General features: G+C 38.6%; 1 protein-coding gene across 2 annotated transcripts in view; it reads right to left on the reverse strand.

Annotated features, from left to right (window-relative positions):
- Positions 1–19,003, reverse strand: part of LOC5575900 (ubiquitin carboxyl-terminal hydrolase 38) — a 42,913-nt gene that overhangs the window by 14,883 nt on the left and 9,027 nt on the right. For both annotated transcript variants that reach the window (XM_021844433.1, XM_021844434.1), the window contains 6 exons: positions 6,717–6,843; positions 1,953–2,261; positions 1,673–1,881; positions 1,458–1,613; positions 1,235–1,387; positions 1,004–1,173 (listed from right to left, as the gene is read on the reverse strand). In XM_021844433.1, the coding sequence (XP_021700125.1) occupies positions 1,004–1,173; positions 1,235–1,387; positions 1,458–1,613; positions 1,673–1,881; positions 1,953–2,261; positions 6,717–6,843 (1,124 nt within the window). The remainder of the gene's footprint in view (positions 1–1,003; positions 1,174–1,234; positions 1,388–1,457; positions 1,614–1,672; positions 1,882–1,952; positions 2,262–6,716; positions 6,844–19,003) is intronic.

Genomic DNA, 19,003 nt, shown 5'->3' on the forward strand with positions numbered 1-19,003 from the left:
AGCTGCACATATTTGCACTTTTTTAGTTAGGGCTGAATGACTTTTTTCAATATTTTTGCCTTTTTTTTCTTTAATATCAGCTAAAAATAATTTCAGGGGATAATTGAATATCGCTAAATGATCCATATCATCATTATTATGTAACCTTTATTAATAGTTTTCACAACGTTAATTGCATTAATGGCCTATATGCACCATTAGAAAAAAAACGATTTTTTTTGCTATAAGCTATTTTGAAAAGTTGGTCTTGAAAACTTGTTCATTGAAAACAAAATATGAAATTTGTATCACAAAACTCATAGATATGACATGAGATGGCAAAAATATTTTTGGCCGCCATTCTATATGGAAACCGTCCTCACAAACCGTCAATGGCATTTCCCATATACTAATCTACATTGCACATTCAAGGGTCTGATAGTGAGGGTGGGTTACCTCAGAAGATTACAATTCTCACCAGCTTGAAATTGTATTTTCCTGGAGTATAATAATTATTTCAATGAATGGTAACTGTATTACAGTCGCCTCTCCACATCTCGATATCGAAGGGACCATCGAGATAGGGAGAGATCGAGACCAAGAAAATGAATTTAATGAACACTAGATTGAAAATCACTCCGTTACTAGGAAAATAATAAACAAACAAACTTCATTTCGAGTTTCCAAATTGTTCTGAATCCCTTAAATCTGGTCTAGTAACCTTTGATAATGTTCTTATCGACATATGGAGAGAAAATTAGGAACAAACAATCAACAGGAAGACATCGAGATATGGAGATATCGAGATAAGGAGGATATCGAGATATAGAGAGAGAAATCGTATGCAGAATGAAGGGACCGAAGCAATCATCGACATAGGGAGAGATATCGAGATGTAGAACATCGAGATGTGGAGAGCCGACTGTATGCGGTAGTTTAAATAGGATTACTAGATCAGATGTTTTTTTGGCACAAGCTGCTAGAATATCAAATATAGCCGATCCAGTTGAAACAATGTACTTACTGTTTTGTCATTACTAAAGCCTGCAATACACTGTTCATGTAGCATGTGTTCCCAAGATTCACCAATCCAACTCTTGCGTTAGCAGAGGTCATTACTGAGTTTGGTACTATGTTACCATTCAGCACTTGCCGGAAGTGAGTTGACCGCGGGTAGCTTTTCAAACACTCCTTCTGTAAATGTAATTAGAGTGAGCCAAGAAGGCCTCAGCCAAAATATAAACGACTTGCTTACCAGTTCTCTGTATTGATGCTCGGGATCAGGAAATCGTATCATCAAACATGTAAGAATGTCGATAAATCGTTGCTGATAGTCATCACCGAGTTCAGTACTCTTTTCTTTTTGCTTGCCCAATTCTAGCAGTATTGTCGGAGCTATGGGAATGATCTACAAATGATTGAGAAAGGAAAATTACCTCAAATTTAAAGTATCATTATCTAAATATTCAAATTCTTACCATGTGGAAAACATCAGGCGAATGTTCAACAGTCGCCAGTATATGGAACAATATGGAACACATAATTGTTTGATAACCGTGTTTTTGAAAATACATTGAACACGATTTTACTGAACTGCATGAAAGCTCTAGAAGCACATCGTGTTTTTGAAGTTCCTGCAATTAAAATACCATGTTAGAATATTTAGAGTAAACGAAAAAATGTAAGAACATACTTGAAGGCCGGTGATGATTTCAGAAATCCAAGTAACAAGGTCGTTTGCCTGATTGTTGGCCGTTAACCAGGACATTAACGTTTTGAATACCTTCTTGATAGCCTTCGTATCATTGTCCTGTTGAAAAATCCATTGAACGCCCTGTTTGATCAGTTCTTTCTTATCCAAGAGGTCCAGTACAACCGAAGCATAAATGGATGTTTCTTCATCTACATTACAACAAAATAGAACTCATTAGAGCTGCATAAAATGACTTAAATCAAACATTGCCATAACTTACCAGAAACCATATGTTTGTAGAGAGTTTTTAAACACACTTCGACGATTTCAACGGTGTGCTGTTTAGGTACATGGTACGAAACTTTCTGCAGGAAATGGCGCAATTTTTCCAGCTGCATGTCTTTTCTCAACGGAGTATGTGCAAGGTACAGAACAATTTGCTCGCACAACTTTTTGACCCCCTCAATATCATCTCGAATGGCTTCCGGATTCGCTAGCAGCATCTCGATATGTTCAATCATTTGGTTTATGTCATATTTGGGTTGACTGTGAGGTACCTCTGCAACGCACTTGACTGCCATGGTTTTACCTGAGAACAAAGATGATTTTGTATTGTGGTCCAAAGATTAACAATCATTGCGGCAACTATAGCTGTTTTTACGGTAAGAGTTTTTACATATTGATTACTTATTCTATATTAACTAGCTTAGAGGAAATTGTGGCAAAATGAACAGGAGTGGATAGAACTCCTGTTCCTGAGTGGACCAGGCCTGTACAACTTTTTAGATTCAAAGACCAAATTGCATAAACGATTTAGTGTGGCGGGCCACATTGTTAAATGCACTTATTTTCGCCTAGTATTACTAAAATGACCCGGAATGTTTTAAAATCCTAGTCAAGCTGTTAAGAAAATCTTGGTCAGGTCAGAATGTCCAGAATTTTTCAAGAATTCTTCTCTCAGAATCTCACCCAATAATCGTTTCGAAATCCTACCTAAAAATCTTTGAGAATGGTAACCATTATTTCAAAAGAAACCTACTCAAAATTCATTAAGCATTCACGACCATACAAATCGTAGTTGACGAACCGTGATTGACCAAAATAATAGAAGTTGCACAAGGAACCAAGAGATGTAGCTTTGGGAGTAGCTTTTCATCTTTAACGTACACTTTCACTCCAAACAAACAACGGTCAATAACGGCGCCGGCCACGTCCTTACAGCCATCGAGGAAGGGAATGTTAGTGTGTCATACATTGCTACTAAAGACCGAGATCACCCCTGCATCTCCATGGTTGTCATGGAAAGGAGAACGAATACAACAAATAAATAAAATGAAATTGATATTGAATAGACCATCGAGATAGGGAGAGATCGAGACATAGAACAAATTTCCAATGAATACTAGAATGAAAATCACTCCGTTACCAGGCAAATTAAAAATAAACAGACATCTTTGAAAATTGTCTTGAACCTCTAAAAACTAGTCTAGTAACCTTTGATAATGGGCATATCGACATACGGAGAGAAAATCGGGAATGAAAATCACATCGAGATATGGAGAGTGAAAATGTATGCAGAAAGAAGGGATCATCGACATAGGGAAAGATATTGAGATGTAGAACAGCGAGATGTGGAGAGTCGACTGTAGATGCGTATTAAATACGTAAAATGATAATCACGCAAAAAATTAGCAACGATTCAAAACAATAATAATTACTGTTGTTTTCAACAAGTATTTTCAATTTGTTGTAATTGAACAAATTACGTTGAAACAACAATGATTTTATTTAAAATAATACAAATTATTGTTGAATTCACTGGCTGCAATTTTAAATTAGAATTTGTTTTGAAACAACAAACAAAGACTTTAGTTCAAATGAAACATATATTTGTTTCAGTTACCTTAATTGTTGATGTTCAAAAAAGATTACTTTAGCATTGACCCGCCATTTTGTTTATCGCTGAGAACAGTAAAAAGTGAAATGTCCGACGCAGAAGGATTATGCTGAAGCGGAGAAAGTTATTGTTTCAACAGTAACGGAATGTCCGATACTTTAATGAAATCCTTTCTCGGTAAGCTAAGGGACTACACACTTAATCTCAGAATTTCATTTCGGTAAAGTTAAATGACGAATACACTCGGTAAAGCTTAGTTTTACTGAAATCTCGTTAAATTTTGACAGATAAATAAAACTTCAAAATTCAAATTGACGAACTTCGGCAATTTACACATAGAACCGAAATTCGGCAATTTAATTTGCCGTATTAATCAGAAAAAAATTGATTTCTCCGAATTTCGGCAAAGCACATTTGTCAAAATCGAAAACAACGCTGCTACTGTTAAAAACACATTAACACGTTGAACGCATTAAGTAAGACTTCTTGAAATTCTGTGTGCAAATTTGAGATTTGTTATTCGGAGGTTGTTATCAAGTAAGTAGTTTACTTTTTATTTGATAATAAGCAAAATCGATCTTGCGTAGAAATGACCTATCCAGTTCCTTAGTTATTCATAGATTTATTTTATTTTCAGTTAATGATGTTCCAGTCGTATTAGAGGTATTAAAGAAGAACGGAACCATTGGCCAGTGGACCATTATCCGAGGATTTGTGTAAAATGACAATTGAAACCGTGGATGAATTATGACTTCCTGAATAAAATTTAACACATTTAATGTATTATACAAACCCCATCATAAGTTTTAGTTCTGCTTCTTCTTTTACTTTTTGCCTCCATAAAAACCGAAAAAATTTTGCTGAATTTTGGTAATTAATGCCGAAATTTTCGGCAACGGATTACCGATCTCTTCGTAAAATTTTGACAGTTTTGCTGGTCTACTCATTTTGCAGTATAGTCGGCACTTCGAACTTTTACCGAAATTTTCGCCGAGATCTCAGCTGTTGGGTTCTCGGCAAAATATTTCGCCGGCCTCGGCGAAATAAATTAAGTGTGTACTGAGACAATTTGAATTCGAATCAACCATTTTTCATTATTGCAGCCAACTACAACACGATAGTAACTCAGCAGAAGAAAATTGTGCTACTGATGCTGCCACCACCGCTTACGGAGCTGACGAATTTCATTCACCATTTGAACCTTCGGAAAGTGATGTAGGTACTTGAAGCCGCTTTTAATGTGCATTATCCATGTTGACAAAGAAAAATTTTCAGGGGCCACCAAAAGTTGCAGAAATCCCAACAAGAAGCGATGGTTCTGTTTCGGCTACCAAGCCGTTTAAACCAAGGATCATGCGAAATTTATTAACTACCACTTAGTTATACAAAACCAAAATGCAAATAAAATACCCTCTTCAATGTTATAATCGTTGAACTTCATTTCAAAACAAGTGCAAAATAAAATTTAAGCGGCGTGGGTTCATTAAAAAACACTTTAAATAAAAAAAACATCAACAATTTATTTCAAAAATGAAAGTTTTATTTGAATACAAAAATATTGTTAATTCAATTGGAAAAAATATAAAATCAAAAATAAGTTTTGTTAAACCGCATCTATTTCAGCTAACAAATTCAACAATGAAAATTTTTGAATTAAATTGCTAGTCGTTATTATAACAATAAAATGCTATTATAAGCCGGCATATAATAAAGAATTATTGTTGTTTGGATACAGAATCTAATTGAATTTAAAACAGTTTTCTCTGCGTGATAATGAGCAATTCTCGCTGAAACCAGGCCGCCATCGGCACCCATCGTTAGAATTCCAATTTTATGTCACTGATCGCTAGTTTTCGATAAAACTTAAGGGTGGTCTTTTCTGTTCTCTCAAATTGGTGGACCCCTCGTACGCCAGCTAGCTGAAAAGTTTGCGAAAAAGCCCATTTTTTGATAAATCTTGGGTATTTTTTCACGTATGTCTCATATTTCGCTTGGAACACATAGCAAAATTAGTGGCATCGTATAGATAAAGGATATAGCTTTCATTTGAACTTGAAAAAATTTTGGCGGCCATTTTGAATTTGGTCGCCATCTTGAATTTTGTTAGAAAAAACGTGTTTTCACCATTAGCGCACCGCTAGTTTTGAATTCTGAGATCACCATCAGAAAGCTGAGGAAAAATTGCGTAAGATAGGCTACAGAAACTAGGTGAGCAAAGGTATTTACTCTATGATATGAACGATTTTCTAAATCATGTTATACGATTTTGACGTATATGGCGAGTGCAATCGATGCAAACATCATTTTTTGTTCAACAAAGAAACAAGTTTTCAATCGTTGGTGTTTTATTCGAGTCGAGTGAAGAATAAGAATATTATTTTGAGTGATAAAATGTGGCGGCCATCTTGGATTTTGAGTAGAATGAGTTTTCACCTTGTTAGCACTCAACATGTTGACTTTAATTCTACCGTTACACTTATTCTTCTTCTTGTTCTTCTTTTTCCTGACGTTACGTCCCTGCTGGAACAGAGCCAGCCCCTCAGCTTTATTTGTTTCATTAGCATTTACATAACATTTGCCTGATATTTACATGACATATGTTTGATAATTACTTGACATTTGTCTTACATTTACCTGACATTTACCTACACACTTAAATTCTGAAATCGACCTCGGTAAACGGATTGGCCGAGAATCCAACAGCTGATATCTCGGTAATCATTCGACGAATCTCGGTAACACTTTTACCGAGATTACGGTAAAAAATAGGTTTGCCGAAATCTCGGTATTAGAAATTACCGAAATCTCAGCTGTTGGGCTCTCGACGAAACGTTTTGCTGAGATCGGTAAAATAATTTAAGTGTGCATTATTTGCCTGCCATTTACCTGACATTGGTTGATAATGGATCATTGAAAGTAACTCTTTCGGCACTCACCACATCAAAAGAGCGGCGCCACTGTATATGAGATTTAACACTGTGACAGCATTGGTGTTTTGTCAAACACACAAGACTACGGTGGCGCTCTCTATGCTCTTCATAGTGGCCGTTTTGGTTATTTTAATGATCCATTATATGACAGTTGCCTGACATTTATTTGACAATGGTCTGCTGGTAGACCGAGAATAGTGATAACTTATTTACTTACTTGCTTTATGCAGATTTTGCAGGAACCACACACGCAATTTTGGAACAGCTTGGAGATTTTCAACTTCCGGTCCGCAATTACCTTTAGTAAGATTCACTAAAATCTTAACATCGATCAATTCCTTTACCTAAAATATTGAAAAGAATAAAAATGGAACAAAGAAATTTTATTCATAGTTAACTTAAAAAAAATACTGCGCAAAATTAGAGCTATATCCACCTATAACCTTAAATCATTTTTCCACAAGCCTGTCGATATACACTAGGGCAGTTCAAAATTCAAAAATGTTTGAAAATCCAATCTCCCATACCTTCCTTACCATCCTAACCATAAAAATAGTGTTCTGTGAAATTTTCAGCTGTTTCGATGGTGATTTAGAGGTGGCCAAAGACAATATAGGTTTATATGGAAATTACTATGGATAAATTTTGAAAAATGTTCCAAAAAAGTTAGTACTGAAATTTAAGTACAAACTTATCGTCCTATAGTAAAAACGCATTCTTCAAAGCATAATATAGAAATTTGCTGCGTTTGTTTGCTATTACTCAGCTTCATATGGGATTAGAGCCCTGCAAACATCTACAAAAATCTCAGACAAAATTTGCTCAGAAGGGATTTGTTTCTTCAGCAATATCCTTCGGTTTGAAGAAAGAGTTTTTACTGCGGGATGATAAAATTTTACCCACATATTGCCCGGTTTATTTTGAAACGTCAAGATTTGAACCGTTTGCAGAAAACGTCTTGTACTCGCTTTAGAAGCTACCTGGCAAGAGAAAGTTGCATGCAGAGCATGATTAACTAAGTAAATAACACTTTCGACACCAAAAACTGCATAAGTAATGGATTTGCCACTGCGATAGAGCAGTTTTTCCTTAGGGGGGCGTATTATACCTGTTTACCCTACTGAAAACGAACGTCCTAATGTGGTTGAACCACTAATTAATTACACAGCGCAACAAACGCAACTTCGAGCGGAATCCGTAAATTCTAAAGGGGAGGAGGCTAAACGAGCTTGAAGTTTGTATGAAAATCTACCAAACACAATATGGTGCTGTTGTCGATGAATTTTGTTCGCTATTAGTGTGAAAATTATTCAATCAATAGAGAAGATACTGCAGCAAATCGGAGTCTTTCATTAAGAAACAAAAAAGCTATACCTATGAGAACTGAAATTCAGTTTTCGCCCGGGATTAAACAGGCAGCGCTACTAATAAAGGTTTTTTTTTTTTCAAAAAAGCTCCGATTTCGTTTGTACTTTATGAGTCAAATGATTCGAAAGTTTTAAAAATGTTATTTTTATTTTGGATTATACTGCCCATGTTTGCATGGGCGACGTAACCACCGTACTTCATTGTTGTGGAAATGCATTTTTTGGTTGCTACTGTATTATTGCATCTGTTAACAATTTCAGTTAAATAATATGGGTATTTGTGAAAGATTGATGTTCAAAAGTTGATTTTTCCTTTAAATCTGTTGTTTTGTTATCTAATAACGCTAATAACTCATACATAAGGTCTTGAGACTAAACAGTAGGGTATCCATCCTATTATGGAGGACCTATGCACGGTGTTGACATTTAAATCATATTTCAGTATCCAAAACCTAAATGTTGCAGTATTTTGCAATGTGAAGTGTTGAAACTATCATTTTTGCAATTTCTCATCGTAATACGCTGTTTTGCATCACGCCAATCTGTCATGAAACGGCCTACTTTCCTGCACTGAAGTATACAGTGCTGGAATAGTCATTACGCAACTGAAACCAGTGTTGTAATGATTCATTACGCAGTTGTGTTACGCAGTTTTAAGTTGCGTAATGAATTACACAACAATTTTTCATAAATTGTAAAATAATGGTGAATGCATTCTGATATACCGTAAAATGGGGTGTTAAGGGATGAAAAGAAAATTTCAAGCTAAATTTCGTGCAACCTCTAGTATGTCAATAATTGAACAAAATACAGTCCTATCATTCTTCCGACAAGCATGAAACAAAGGACGTTTCTCCGGAATGTGAACTTTCTCCCAAGGGTGAAATGGATAATGTTAATATTTTTTCTTTTTTTTTTTGTATGGTATTTAGTTGGAGCTGCCTGACAGCTTAACTTGTCAAGGCTGATCCCTCGGTCTGGCTTTTGCCAAGTTTCCCCTCTACCAGGACCAATACTCAGACGGACTAGGCAATGGCGCCCACATGAATACTGTTTTTTATTAGTATTGTGACGTGGTAGTTTTTGAAAAGTACCCATATTCCCTTGCTTTTGAGAAAAGGAAGCATTATGAAAATCAGCAGCTCCATTAGAATTTGTTTGAAATAGTAGTGTAGAATTTGTTTGAAATAGTAGTGCATTACTAATACTGTCTAGTCGAAATGGTTTTGAATAATTTGTCATTCACGTGCTATTCTGATTACTGTTGTCTTTTACGTAAGATTAGAGTCTTAAATGTCAAGTGTCGTCAAGTCTTAACAAAATTAGGCTGTTTAGTAGTAGTTCTAGTTAATTTCATTTTTTGTTGTTAAAAGTATTTATTGGTCATTACGTTCATATATCCTTAAAGAAAAAAGTCGCTTTCCTTGTCTGTTCAACAATTTTTCGAAACTAGCAAGTGTACCCTAATGATCGATCTCAGCGTCTTACTTTCCATAGTCATTTTTATAGTGAATATTCTGCTAATCTGCTAATATCAACGCACCCCCTGCCATGGCCAATCTGCGTTGTTTACACAAACATCCCTATAAACCCCCACGCTGGGAAATACGTTTACCGAAAACGGCGTTATGAGGTTCTGCACTGCATTCTTGTATTGGATTTACTTTAATGGCATTGTTGTTAGCAAATTCACAAAAAGTGAAAGAGAAAGAAAACATTATTTGTGCAGGCAGAGCCCCATAGGCTATGCTATACCAGTTAGCACGCCCGACGCCCACCGATGACAGAGTGGGTAGGCTCGCACCATCGTCCCGCCCTTCTACCTATTTTTGAGATAGGCAGTTCTGTCAGGGTGTAAATAGTTATTATTATGCATGTAATCAAACCGAATTACGACCTTCCACGTGTTAACGACCTTAAGGTGGGGATATTTGCGTGCCGGGTATGCGTATCTTCCTGTTGTGACATCACTTCTCCACAATGGCTTGGAGGTTTCCTTCTTCATTTCGGTTGTTCTGGAAAGATTAGAAAACAAGGAAAGGAAGGGGCCACATCACTCCACAGAATGGCGGCCCATCTGATATTAGTTTTGTGTTAAATAATTATTGTTGTGAGTAGAGATCCTGAAAGGGAGAAATGCGAGTAGGCGGTAAGCCGCCAATCGAACCGTCAAAATCCCTTTTCAAAATGCTTTTCATGTGCTAAGTAACTTGTAAACTCCTACTCAATTATGTTTTGTTGGCCTGCACGTTTTATTTAGACACAATTTTTATTTAGAAAACTATTTGGATCCGAGATTTTAGGTGCAGATTGAGCATGTTTGATAAACAGGCATCCTGTTTTCAGTTAAAGAAAGTTTAAGAAGTTGATGATTCTGTCATTTATACTAGTCATATACAAGAATTCACTATTGATGTAATATATGGATATTGAATAAGTTTCAACGCGCGATTATAATATTTCAGTTTTTGTGCTGTTGTATTGGTGTATGTAGTGGGAAACCAATTAGTTTGGTGATTCTAACGGTAAAATATAGCACGACGAAAGGAAAGTTGATAATCTATCATCATTATGATTTCAGTCCTAATTTCATGATCCGTTTAATAAATTCCGCGTATGATTCGGCAATTTTAACAATTTATACATGTGTATTCGAAGAAAACAGACTACGAGCAGTTATTACCTTGCAGATATTATATCATTTTCTACAGCCTAATTTAATAATCCCTACACTGCCCATACTCGCATAACAGTCCCATATTATATGGGATTTCCTATATAAATGGGACTGTTATGCGAGTATGGGCAGTACATTGGTTGTAACCAAATATTTTTTTTTTTATCTTGGGATGTTGATTTGCCTCCTAATCATAGTTTCGACAATAGTCACATGCTTACTATCCCTTATGGCAGTGTTGTTGATTTTATTGTCTATCGCTCATCAGTTTCGCGCCACCCGGCAGGGACTTGGTCCTATGTACCCAATACTCTGCTGTGTCTTAACTTCACGCAATACATTCTGTAGATGTGTGATACAGTTTGCGGAATATTATGATTTATCACTTCGTTCAGATGGAAAATTCTGTTATGGTACCATATTCACATATCAGATAACTCCCACCTGGAACGATGTAATACATCGGAGACATGTAGATTCAGATGTATGTATACGATCTATGCCTAGTTCGGCTCTGATCGACAGGCAATCAGTGTATTCAGTTTTTCAACTAGCTTGAAGCGATGAACGTTTCAAGACAAGCTCTCCACTATATCTGTTAGCAATCACCGGTCGCCGATAGACATTTCGGTTCTTTTCTGCTAAAGAAAGATCCGATTGTATGCCAAAGACTATGGCTCATGCTTTTCAATACAGCTGGAAAAACAAGAACTACACCCAGCACCAAATAGTACGTAACTATGAGGCGGACCGGAAGGTTTGATGAGCAATCCCCACCATAGTCATTTTTATTGTGAATATTGAAGAATAAAGTTACCTTAGGCTTCTATTACAGTCTCCTACAAGATTCACTTTTCGGTGGCAAACGCCTACTTTCTACTTGTAAATTTTGCGAAAATGAAGCTGGAATTAGATTATTTATACCGCTGTTACAAAAGAGGTATTTCTTATTATGGCAATGTAAAAACCATATTAAAATAAGATTGTCGCCACTTATTTCTACTCAGTGAATCTACTAGTCATTTTTCTAAGAGTTCCTAAGTATTCCCTACGTCGTATATGATAACGATGTATCTAGCTAGCTAATAGTAAGAGTGGCTACGGATCATTCTGGTTAGCAAAAGGCAAACTGAACGTCACCAATAGTATTAATGTCCACTTCGAATAGATTAATTATTTGAAATGGGCATCAATTCTATCAATAACGCAGAATGTCCGTTGGATCACATCCGAGATATTATTGCGTCTATGCCATATGAATTATGACGCGGCTTTAAGCAAAAAATGCCAAAATGTGATACCTCCACTACAGGTTACGCCTTTGGTTTCCATAACCAATGGGAGGGAAATGGATAATGTTGATAATGTGGTATAATTCCTGACGTTCGGAGACGGTTTTACGTTAAACACGTTTTTTCAAAGAGAAAATATAAAAGCGTACTTTATTGCGCGACGGTTTGATCGAGAGTGTGTTTTACAAAGTCGGAATGGAAGTTTGCTCTGGCTTCTGATGGAGAGCTAGCCGGATGTGCGCGAACGCAGACTTGTCAAAATGACAGCTACACTGACAAAAAAAAGTCTAGGAATATTACTCTTCACGGGGGTTAGGACTGTGCGCTCAAGGTTGCTACAGCACGTCCATCCTGACACTACTGTCGGCCGCGACAGTTCTTCGAAACATCTGTTTGTACTCTAATCGTATTTGTTTACATTACATATTTTCGACTCATCTAACTAATCTGCTACATCTTCAATTCAATTTGCAGATTTTGATACGATTTACTCACTGAAATTCATCATCTAAATACTCGACTCCTTCGTACTCGATTTCTGAGTCTGAAAAATCATTGACTTCATCATTATCGGCCTTTTGGTAAAGTCTCATGTTTATGGGATCGAATATGCCTTAAAAACGGCGGTTGGACACTTGGTATCCATCTAAGTCGGAGATCAAATAACGGTTGCGATCAAGAACCTTTCTGATAACGTATGGCCCTTTAAATTTTGGCTGCAATTTGCCCCTAACTCCTACTTGTTTCACGTTACGAATTCCGATCGTTTTTCGAATTCAGCCCATCTACGTATTCAGTTAAACCATCCGAAACGTAACGCTTCTGCAGAACACCGAATAGCAATCGCGAAGGTATATCACCGATAGAACGATTCAGCGTATTGTTGAGCAAAAATTCTGCATCAACGAGTACCGTATCCCATGATTGATTACGAGTCTCGACGAGTTTACTAAGCAAAGGAATAAGAGTCCGATTGTAGCGTTCTATTTGGCCGTTAGCCTGGGGACACGCTGTCGCCACAAGCTGATGTCGAAAACCATGGTTGCTCGAAAACGTCTTAAACAAATCTGAGGTAAATGCGCTACCTCTGTCCGACACGATCACGTCTGGTGTCGAATATGCAATGAAGTATGACTTCAAATGCTTCATCGTTTCGCGTGTGTTTGTAGTCTTCGTCGGATACAACTTTAGAAATTTGGTGAATGCGTCGACTACCGCTAGAATATGCTCGTTCTTGGCTTTCGTTTTGTCCAACGGTCCTAAATGATCGATATGGAGCGTTGCAAACGGTTTTTTAGACTTATCAACGAGATGTAACGGACCATCTAATCTTTTCTGCTTCGGATTAAACGATATGCAGGTCACACATCTTGCGATATGCTCCTTCAACTTCGCTCTCAAACCGGGAAACCAATACGAACGTTTGATCAATTCGCTGACTTTATCGATTCCGAAATGACCTAGATTATCGTGATACTTGAAGATTGCCGAATCTTCCATGTTCTCCGGGACGTACAAAAGAAGACGGTTCTTGTATTTGCGGAATAGCAAGTTATCGCGTACTTCGTAGTCCTTACTTTCCGCCAATTCCAAGTCAGATTTAATTTTCACGATTCGCGGGTCTTTTATTTGATTCACGTATAACGCGTTTTCGAAAACATTACTCGATTCGTCCGTTTCTTCGATTACGAGGCAATACATACGGGACAGTGCGTCCACGTGCTGCATTTTGGTACCGGAACGATGTTCGATCGTGTAATCGAATTGTTCCAAGAAGAGCGCCCAACGTGCAATCTTCGGATTCACGTCCTTCTTATCTAACGTCGATTTGAGAGAATTACAATCTGTCACGATCGTAAAGTGGATACCGAACAGATAAACGCGGAAACGTTGTAAGCTATAAACGATAGCCAACGTCTCGAGCTCGAATGAATGAAGTACCGATTCGGCCGCTGTAGTTTTACGCGAGAAAAACATCGTTGGATGAAACTGATTGTCGTACGTTTGAAGCTGTACGAGAATGCCGCCGAAACCATTTGATGACGCATCGGTGTGAAGCTGCGTTTCCAACTTCGGACTGTAAATGCTCAAAACTGGTTTCGAAATCAAAGCTTCCTTAAGCTTGTCGAAAGATTCAAAATGCTTCGCCTCGAATTTAAAGTCGGATCCGCGTCGATTTTGTAATTCGTATAACGGGCTCGCGATGTGATTGTAACGGTAAATGAATTTCCGAAAATAGCTCATCAACCCTAGAAAACGTTGAAGTGCTTTATCATTTGTCGGTACGGGGAAATTACTCACGTTTTCTATGTGTCGATCACTCGGTCGGATCTGGTTAAACGTAACGTAATAACCAAGAAACTCAACGCCGGTTTTAAGAAAAGAACATTTCTTCACGTTTAGCTCGATGTGATTATCGGAAAGGGTACGGAAAAGTCTCGCCAACAAATCAAAATGTTCGCTGACGGTCACAGAGCTAACCAGAATATCATCAATAAACACGACGATCTCGCCTGAATCAACGAACTCTTTCAATATCTTCATTACGTAACGCGCGAATATTGACGGGGAATTCGTATACCCGAACGGCAATTTGTTGAACTCGTACTGTCCTTCTTCCGTCACGAACGATAGGTACTTTTTAGAATCTTCCGCTATGTCTACATAGTAAAACCCATTCTTCATATCTAGTGACGTAAAATATTTACGACCCTGCAACTTCGCGATCTGATCTTCTATGATCGGCAAAGGAAAATGATTCCGCTCTACCAACTTATTTAACGGTTTGGAATTAACGCAAAGGCGATATTCGCCGCTCTTTTTACGAGTTAAGACCACGCGACTAGAATACGGAGATTCGCTTTCACGGATGATACCGTTCGTCAACATTTCCTGTACGATTTTATTCTGCTGCTTACGTTCGTAATCACTTAGACGTAGAGGAGTCGCATTGTAATAACCATCTTCTTTCAACTTAATCTCCACGCAGTGTTTAACCAAAGGCTCACGAGGTTTTTCACGGTTCAAATATTCACGCTTGAAAAGCTCGTAAACGTCACCAGTTAACGCTCTAGTCTCGACTGTATCACCGATGTCGAGCTCAACATTCGCATCGACAAACAAAATACTAGCATCTACTACGTCGCCATCAAAAACATGCCTCATCGCTTCAATATCATACGAACAATCGGGAAGAAAAGTTAATCCGCGGAAACCATTGTCTTGAAGAAATCTTCGTCCCACAATCAAATCAACTTTCATAGTGTTGTCAGTAACTACCGTCAAGTTAGCAACATAAACAGACGTATCAATCAAAATCGATGTCGAGTACGCTCCTAGTATCTGTATCTTCGAATCATTTACACCTACTAGGTCCCTATCGTTGGCCCTACTAAGCTTAATGCCTTCTGGAATACAAGATTGCTTGATCAAACTCACCGGACAACCTGAATCCGCCAACGCCTGCATCGCCTTCAATCGTCCGCCAACGATGACGTTACACGCCACCATAGAGTTGGGATTCACCTCGAGAAACTTTCCATCGGCCACCGGTTCCGGTTCACCCTGCTTGCTGATCGGATACGCCGTGTTGTCGCCGCTCGCTTCGGGTACCTGGTTGTTTGCTGGTTCGCTGTTCGGTTGCTGACGTTCGCCTTGATTCCGCTTGAAACAATGCTGTTCGTCGTGTCCCACTTTCCGACACAATGAACACCTTGGACGTCGTTGCGGTTGAGGACAATTAATCGAAATGTGTCCCGTTCCATGGCAATTAAAACATTCGTCGCTTCGCTTCCTCGCACCTACCGGGCTACTGGACGACTTGCTATCCTCCGGTTGCTTCTTCGGGGTCGGATTACTCACTTGCTGCTTTTGGCTGTTGCTCCTGGGCGGGAAACTACGACGCTTGCACAATTCCATATTCGATTCACAGTACCGGATCTGTTCCAACAACTCGTAAATATTGTCGTACTGTCGAGTTGCGATGCTGGAGTAGAGCACATCGTACGATAATTCACTAATCACGTACTTGATAATCGCCGCACTACTCAGCTTGCCTTTCTGTCCCAACGCATTCATGCGGAAAACGTAATTGTCGTAGGATTCCTTGGAGTCCTTTACGCACCGAGACAGCTTCCGGTGAACATCCGCTTCATCCTCACGATCCGGGAAAGCCAGCAAAATCGTCTGCTTGAAATCCTTCCACGTCAAAATACTCTGCCTTGCGCCGAGAAACCACTGCACTGATGAGCAGCATCCGCTAGACGGCACGTTGCGTACAGCAAAGTCGATTTGTCACTCCACGAATAAAGCTCTTGATAATGATCGATGGAATTAATCCACTCCGTGACGCCACAGCCTTCTCGAAAAACAGGAATCAATTGCTTCAACTCCTCCGGATGGAAGAATCTTTCACCGCTCGCTTGGTTGGCATCGTGGACATCGCCGTCGTCATTGTCGCCGTCCTCGTTATACTCCGGCACGTTCACCTCCGTTCGTGCTTCGGAACGACGCTTCCCTTTTGGCATGTCGCCCGCTTGTTGCTCGTTCGGATCGCTGATCGAGCCGCTGCTACCTCCGGACGCTGGTATTAGGCCTGCGCCACCCGTTTTCGATGAAGTTCACGCCGATTTCGCTTGACGGAACTTTTCGCTGATGGATTCCGATTTGCGCTTTGAAATCCGTGGGTTTTCCTACCGAAATTCTCGACCGATTTCACTCGCGCCGCAATCAGGAGATTTCCACGATAACGCGCCGATCGTAGCAAATCCGATCCAATCCCACTTCTGAAAATTACTGTTGTATAATTCCTGACGTTCGGAGACGGTTTTACGTTAAACACGTTTTTTCAAAGAGAAAATATAAAAGCGTACTTTATTGCGCGACGGTTTGATCGAGAGTGTGTTTTACAAAGTCGGAACGGAAGTTTGCTCTGGCTTCTGATGGAGAGCTAGCCGGATGTGCGCGAACGCAGACTTGTCAAAATGACAGCTACACTGACAAAAAAAAAAGTCTAGGAATATTACTCTTCACGGGGGTTAGGACTGTGCGCTCAAGGTTGCTACAATAATTACATCGAAATGAGCAATCAGTTCGATGCTCTAGACAAATTTTCCAAACACCAAATCGAAGCAGTATCTAGCCCAGGCTCTTCGATTCAAGTGAGGAAGCAAAGAGTGCCGCTTATCATGGTCAGTTTTTCCAAATTTGAGGGATTTAGGCAGGAGATCTTGAACTATATAAGGGGAATCAAGGTCTCCTTCCAAATCGCAAAGAAAGGATACTTGCACGTTTTGCCGGAAACTCTTAAAGATCGCGAACTTCTTCTCAAACATCTTGAAGAGAAGAAACACATTTTTTTACTTATGACGACAAAACTGAACGTTTGTTCAAAGTCGTCTTAAAAGGTCTCTCAAGTGACTATAAGTCACCTGAAGAGATCAAAAATGGAATAAATGATTTACTTGGATTTTCCCCAGTCCAAGTAATCATTATGAAAAAGAGAACCCAATCTGGCATTGTTCGGAAAGGGTTTTGTCAAGAATATTATTTAGTTCACTTTAACAAAAAAAGATCTAAATACTATTAAAGCTTAATAAAAAGCTAGACTTATATTCGATGTACGTGTGACATGGGAACATTTTCAGAAACCTGGAGGAAATTACCAGAACCTCACTCAGTGCCGTCGGTGCCAAAAATGGGGTCATGGTACAAAAAATTGTCGCATGGATGCTAAATGCATGATTTGCGGAGGTTCTTCTCACGCTAAGGACGTCTGTCAAGTGAAGGAAGATACCACCAAGTTTACATGCCCGAATTGCGGGGGCAATCATAAGTCCAATTTTTGGTCTTGCCCTTCGCGAAGGAGAGTCGTCGATGCTCGTGCCAGGCAGATGAATGATAATATCCGTTACGATAACGGTCGTTTCTGGAATTTGCCTGGTAGAGTATCGAACAATACTCATTTTTCAGTTAGCGATCGCTTGATTAGGAATCATACCCATCAGGAAGATCATAACCATGCTCATTCACAAACTATTTGTAATCCGTCGGGTAGCCGTTCGAACCCACGGAAAATCCTTTGCCGATATCGTAGCAGGTAATTTGAACTCCTCCCCTATTCGTACTATGAGTACCCATTCTACTTGTTCTTCTCACGCTAAAGACGTCTGTCCAGTGAAGGATAAGTTCATATGCGCGAATTGTGGGGGCAATAATAAGTCAAATTTTTGGGCGATTGCGAAACCTGACTTGCGAAAATTGACTCGCAATAAAACAATTTTTTTGTCATTGGTGACTTTAATGCCAAAAATCGGTCATGGAATAATTCTCAAAGTAATTCCAACGATGAGTTGATGAGTTCTCTTCAGGATACTTCTCAATTCAATACCCTGATAGCCCTACATGTTTTTCTTCTTCTAGAGATCCATGTACGATTGTTCTGGTCTTAACCGACTCTAGTCATCTTTGAAGCCAACTTATTACTCATGCTGGTTTTTATTCTGATCATGTCCCTGTTACATTTCAAATATCGCATGAAGCGATTCTCAATCCTATCAGCTCCACTTTCAATTATTGTTCAATTGATGTTAACATTTCTTTACAAACAAAATTTGATATTGACAATGCTCTTCAAACTTTAATATATTCCATTGTTGAAGCCAGGAGCATTGCAATTCCAAAATTTGAATCCGTGATTATAGACGATGATCTTAAACTCTTGATCCGTCTTAAAAACGTGAGGAGAAGGCAATTTCAATGCACTCGCGATCCTGCTATGAAGATTGCAGGCAGGATTTGCAGAAAGAAATCAAGAAACGTTTTCCACAATTAGGAAACAAAAATTTTGAAAATAAAATTTCTCAATTGGCTCTAAGCCCTTTTGAAAATTATCTGAAATTTTGAAAAAACCTCAGAAGCCAATACCGGCAATGGAAAAGGAAAACAAATTATTACTAGCTAATTGCGAAAAAGCTTTAAAACTTGTTATGCAGTTTAAATGCGCGCACAATTTTAATTCAGGACTTACTAGTCCAATAGAAAATGAAGTTACTCAGGACTTCGAAAATATTTTCAATCAAGAGAACGTTATCGACAATTCCTGGGAGAGGGGGTCTGTAGCCTTGAGGTTACGCTTTTATTATTATTTATTATTTATTTCATTTAATCA

Source organism: Aedes aegypti, chromosome 2, assembly GCF_002204515.2.
Source record: "Aedes aegypti strain LVP_AGWG chromosome 2, AaegL5.0 Primary Assembly, whole genome shotgun sequence".
In the NCBI taxonomy this organism is placed as follows: domain Eukaryota; kingdom Metazoa; phylum Arthropoda; class Insecta; order Diptera; family Culicidae; genus Aedes; species Aedes aegypti.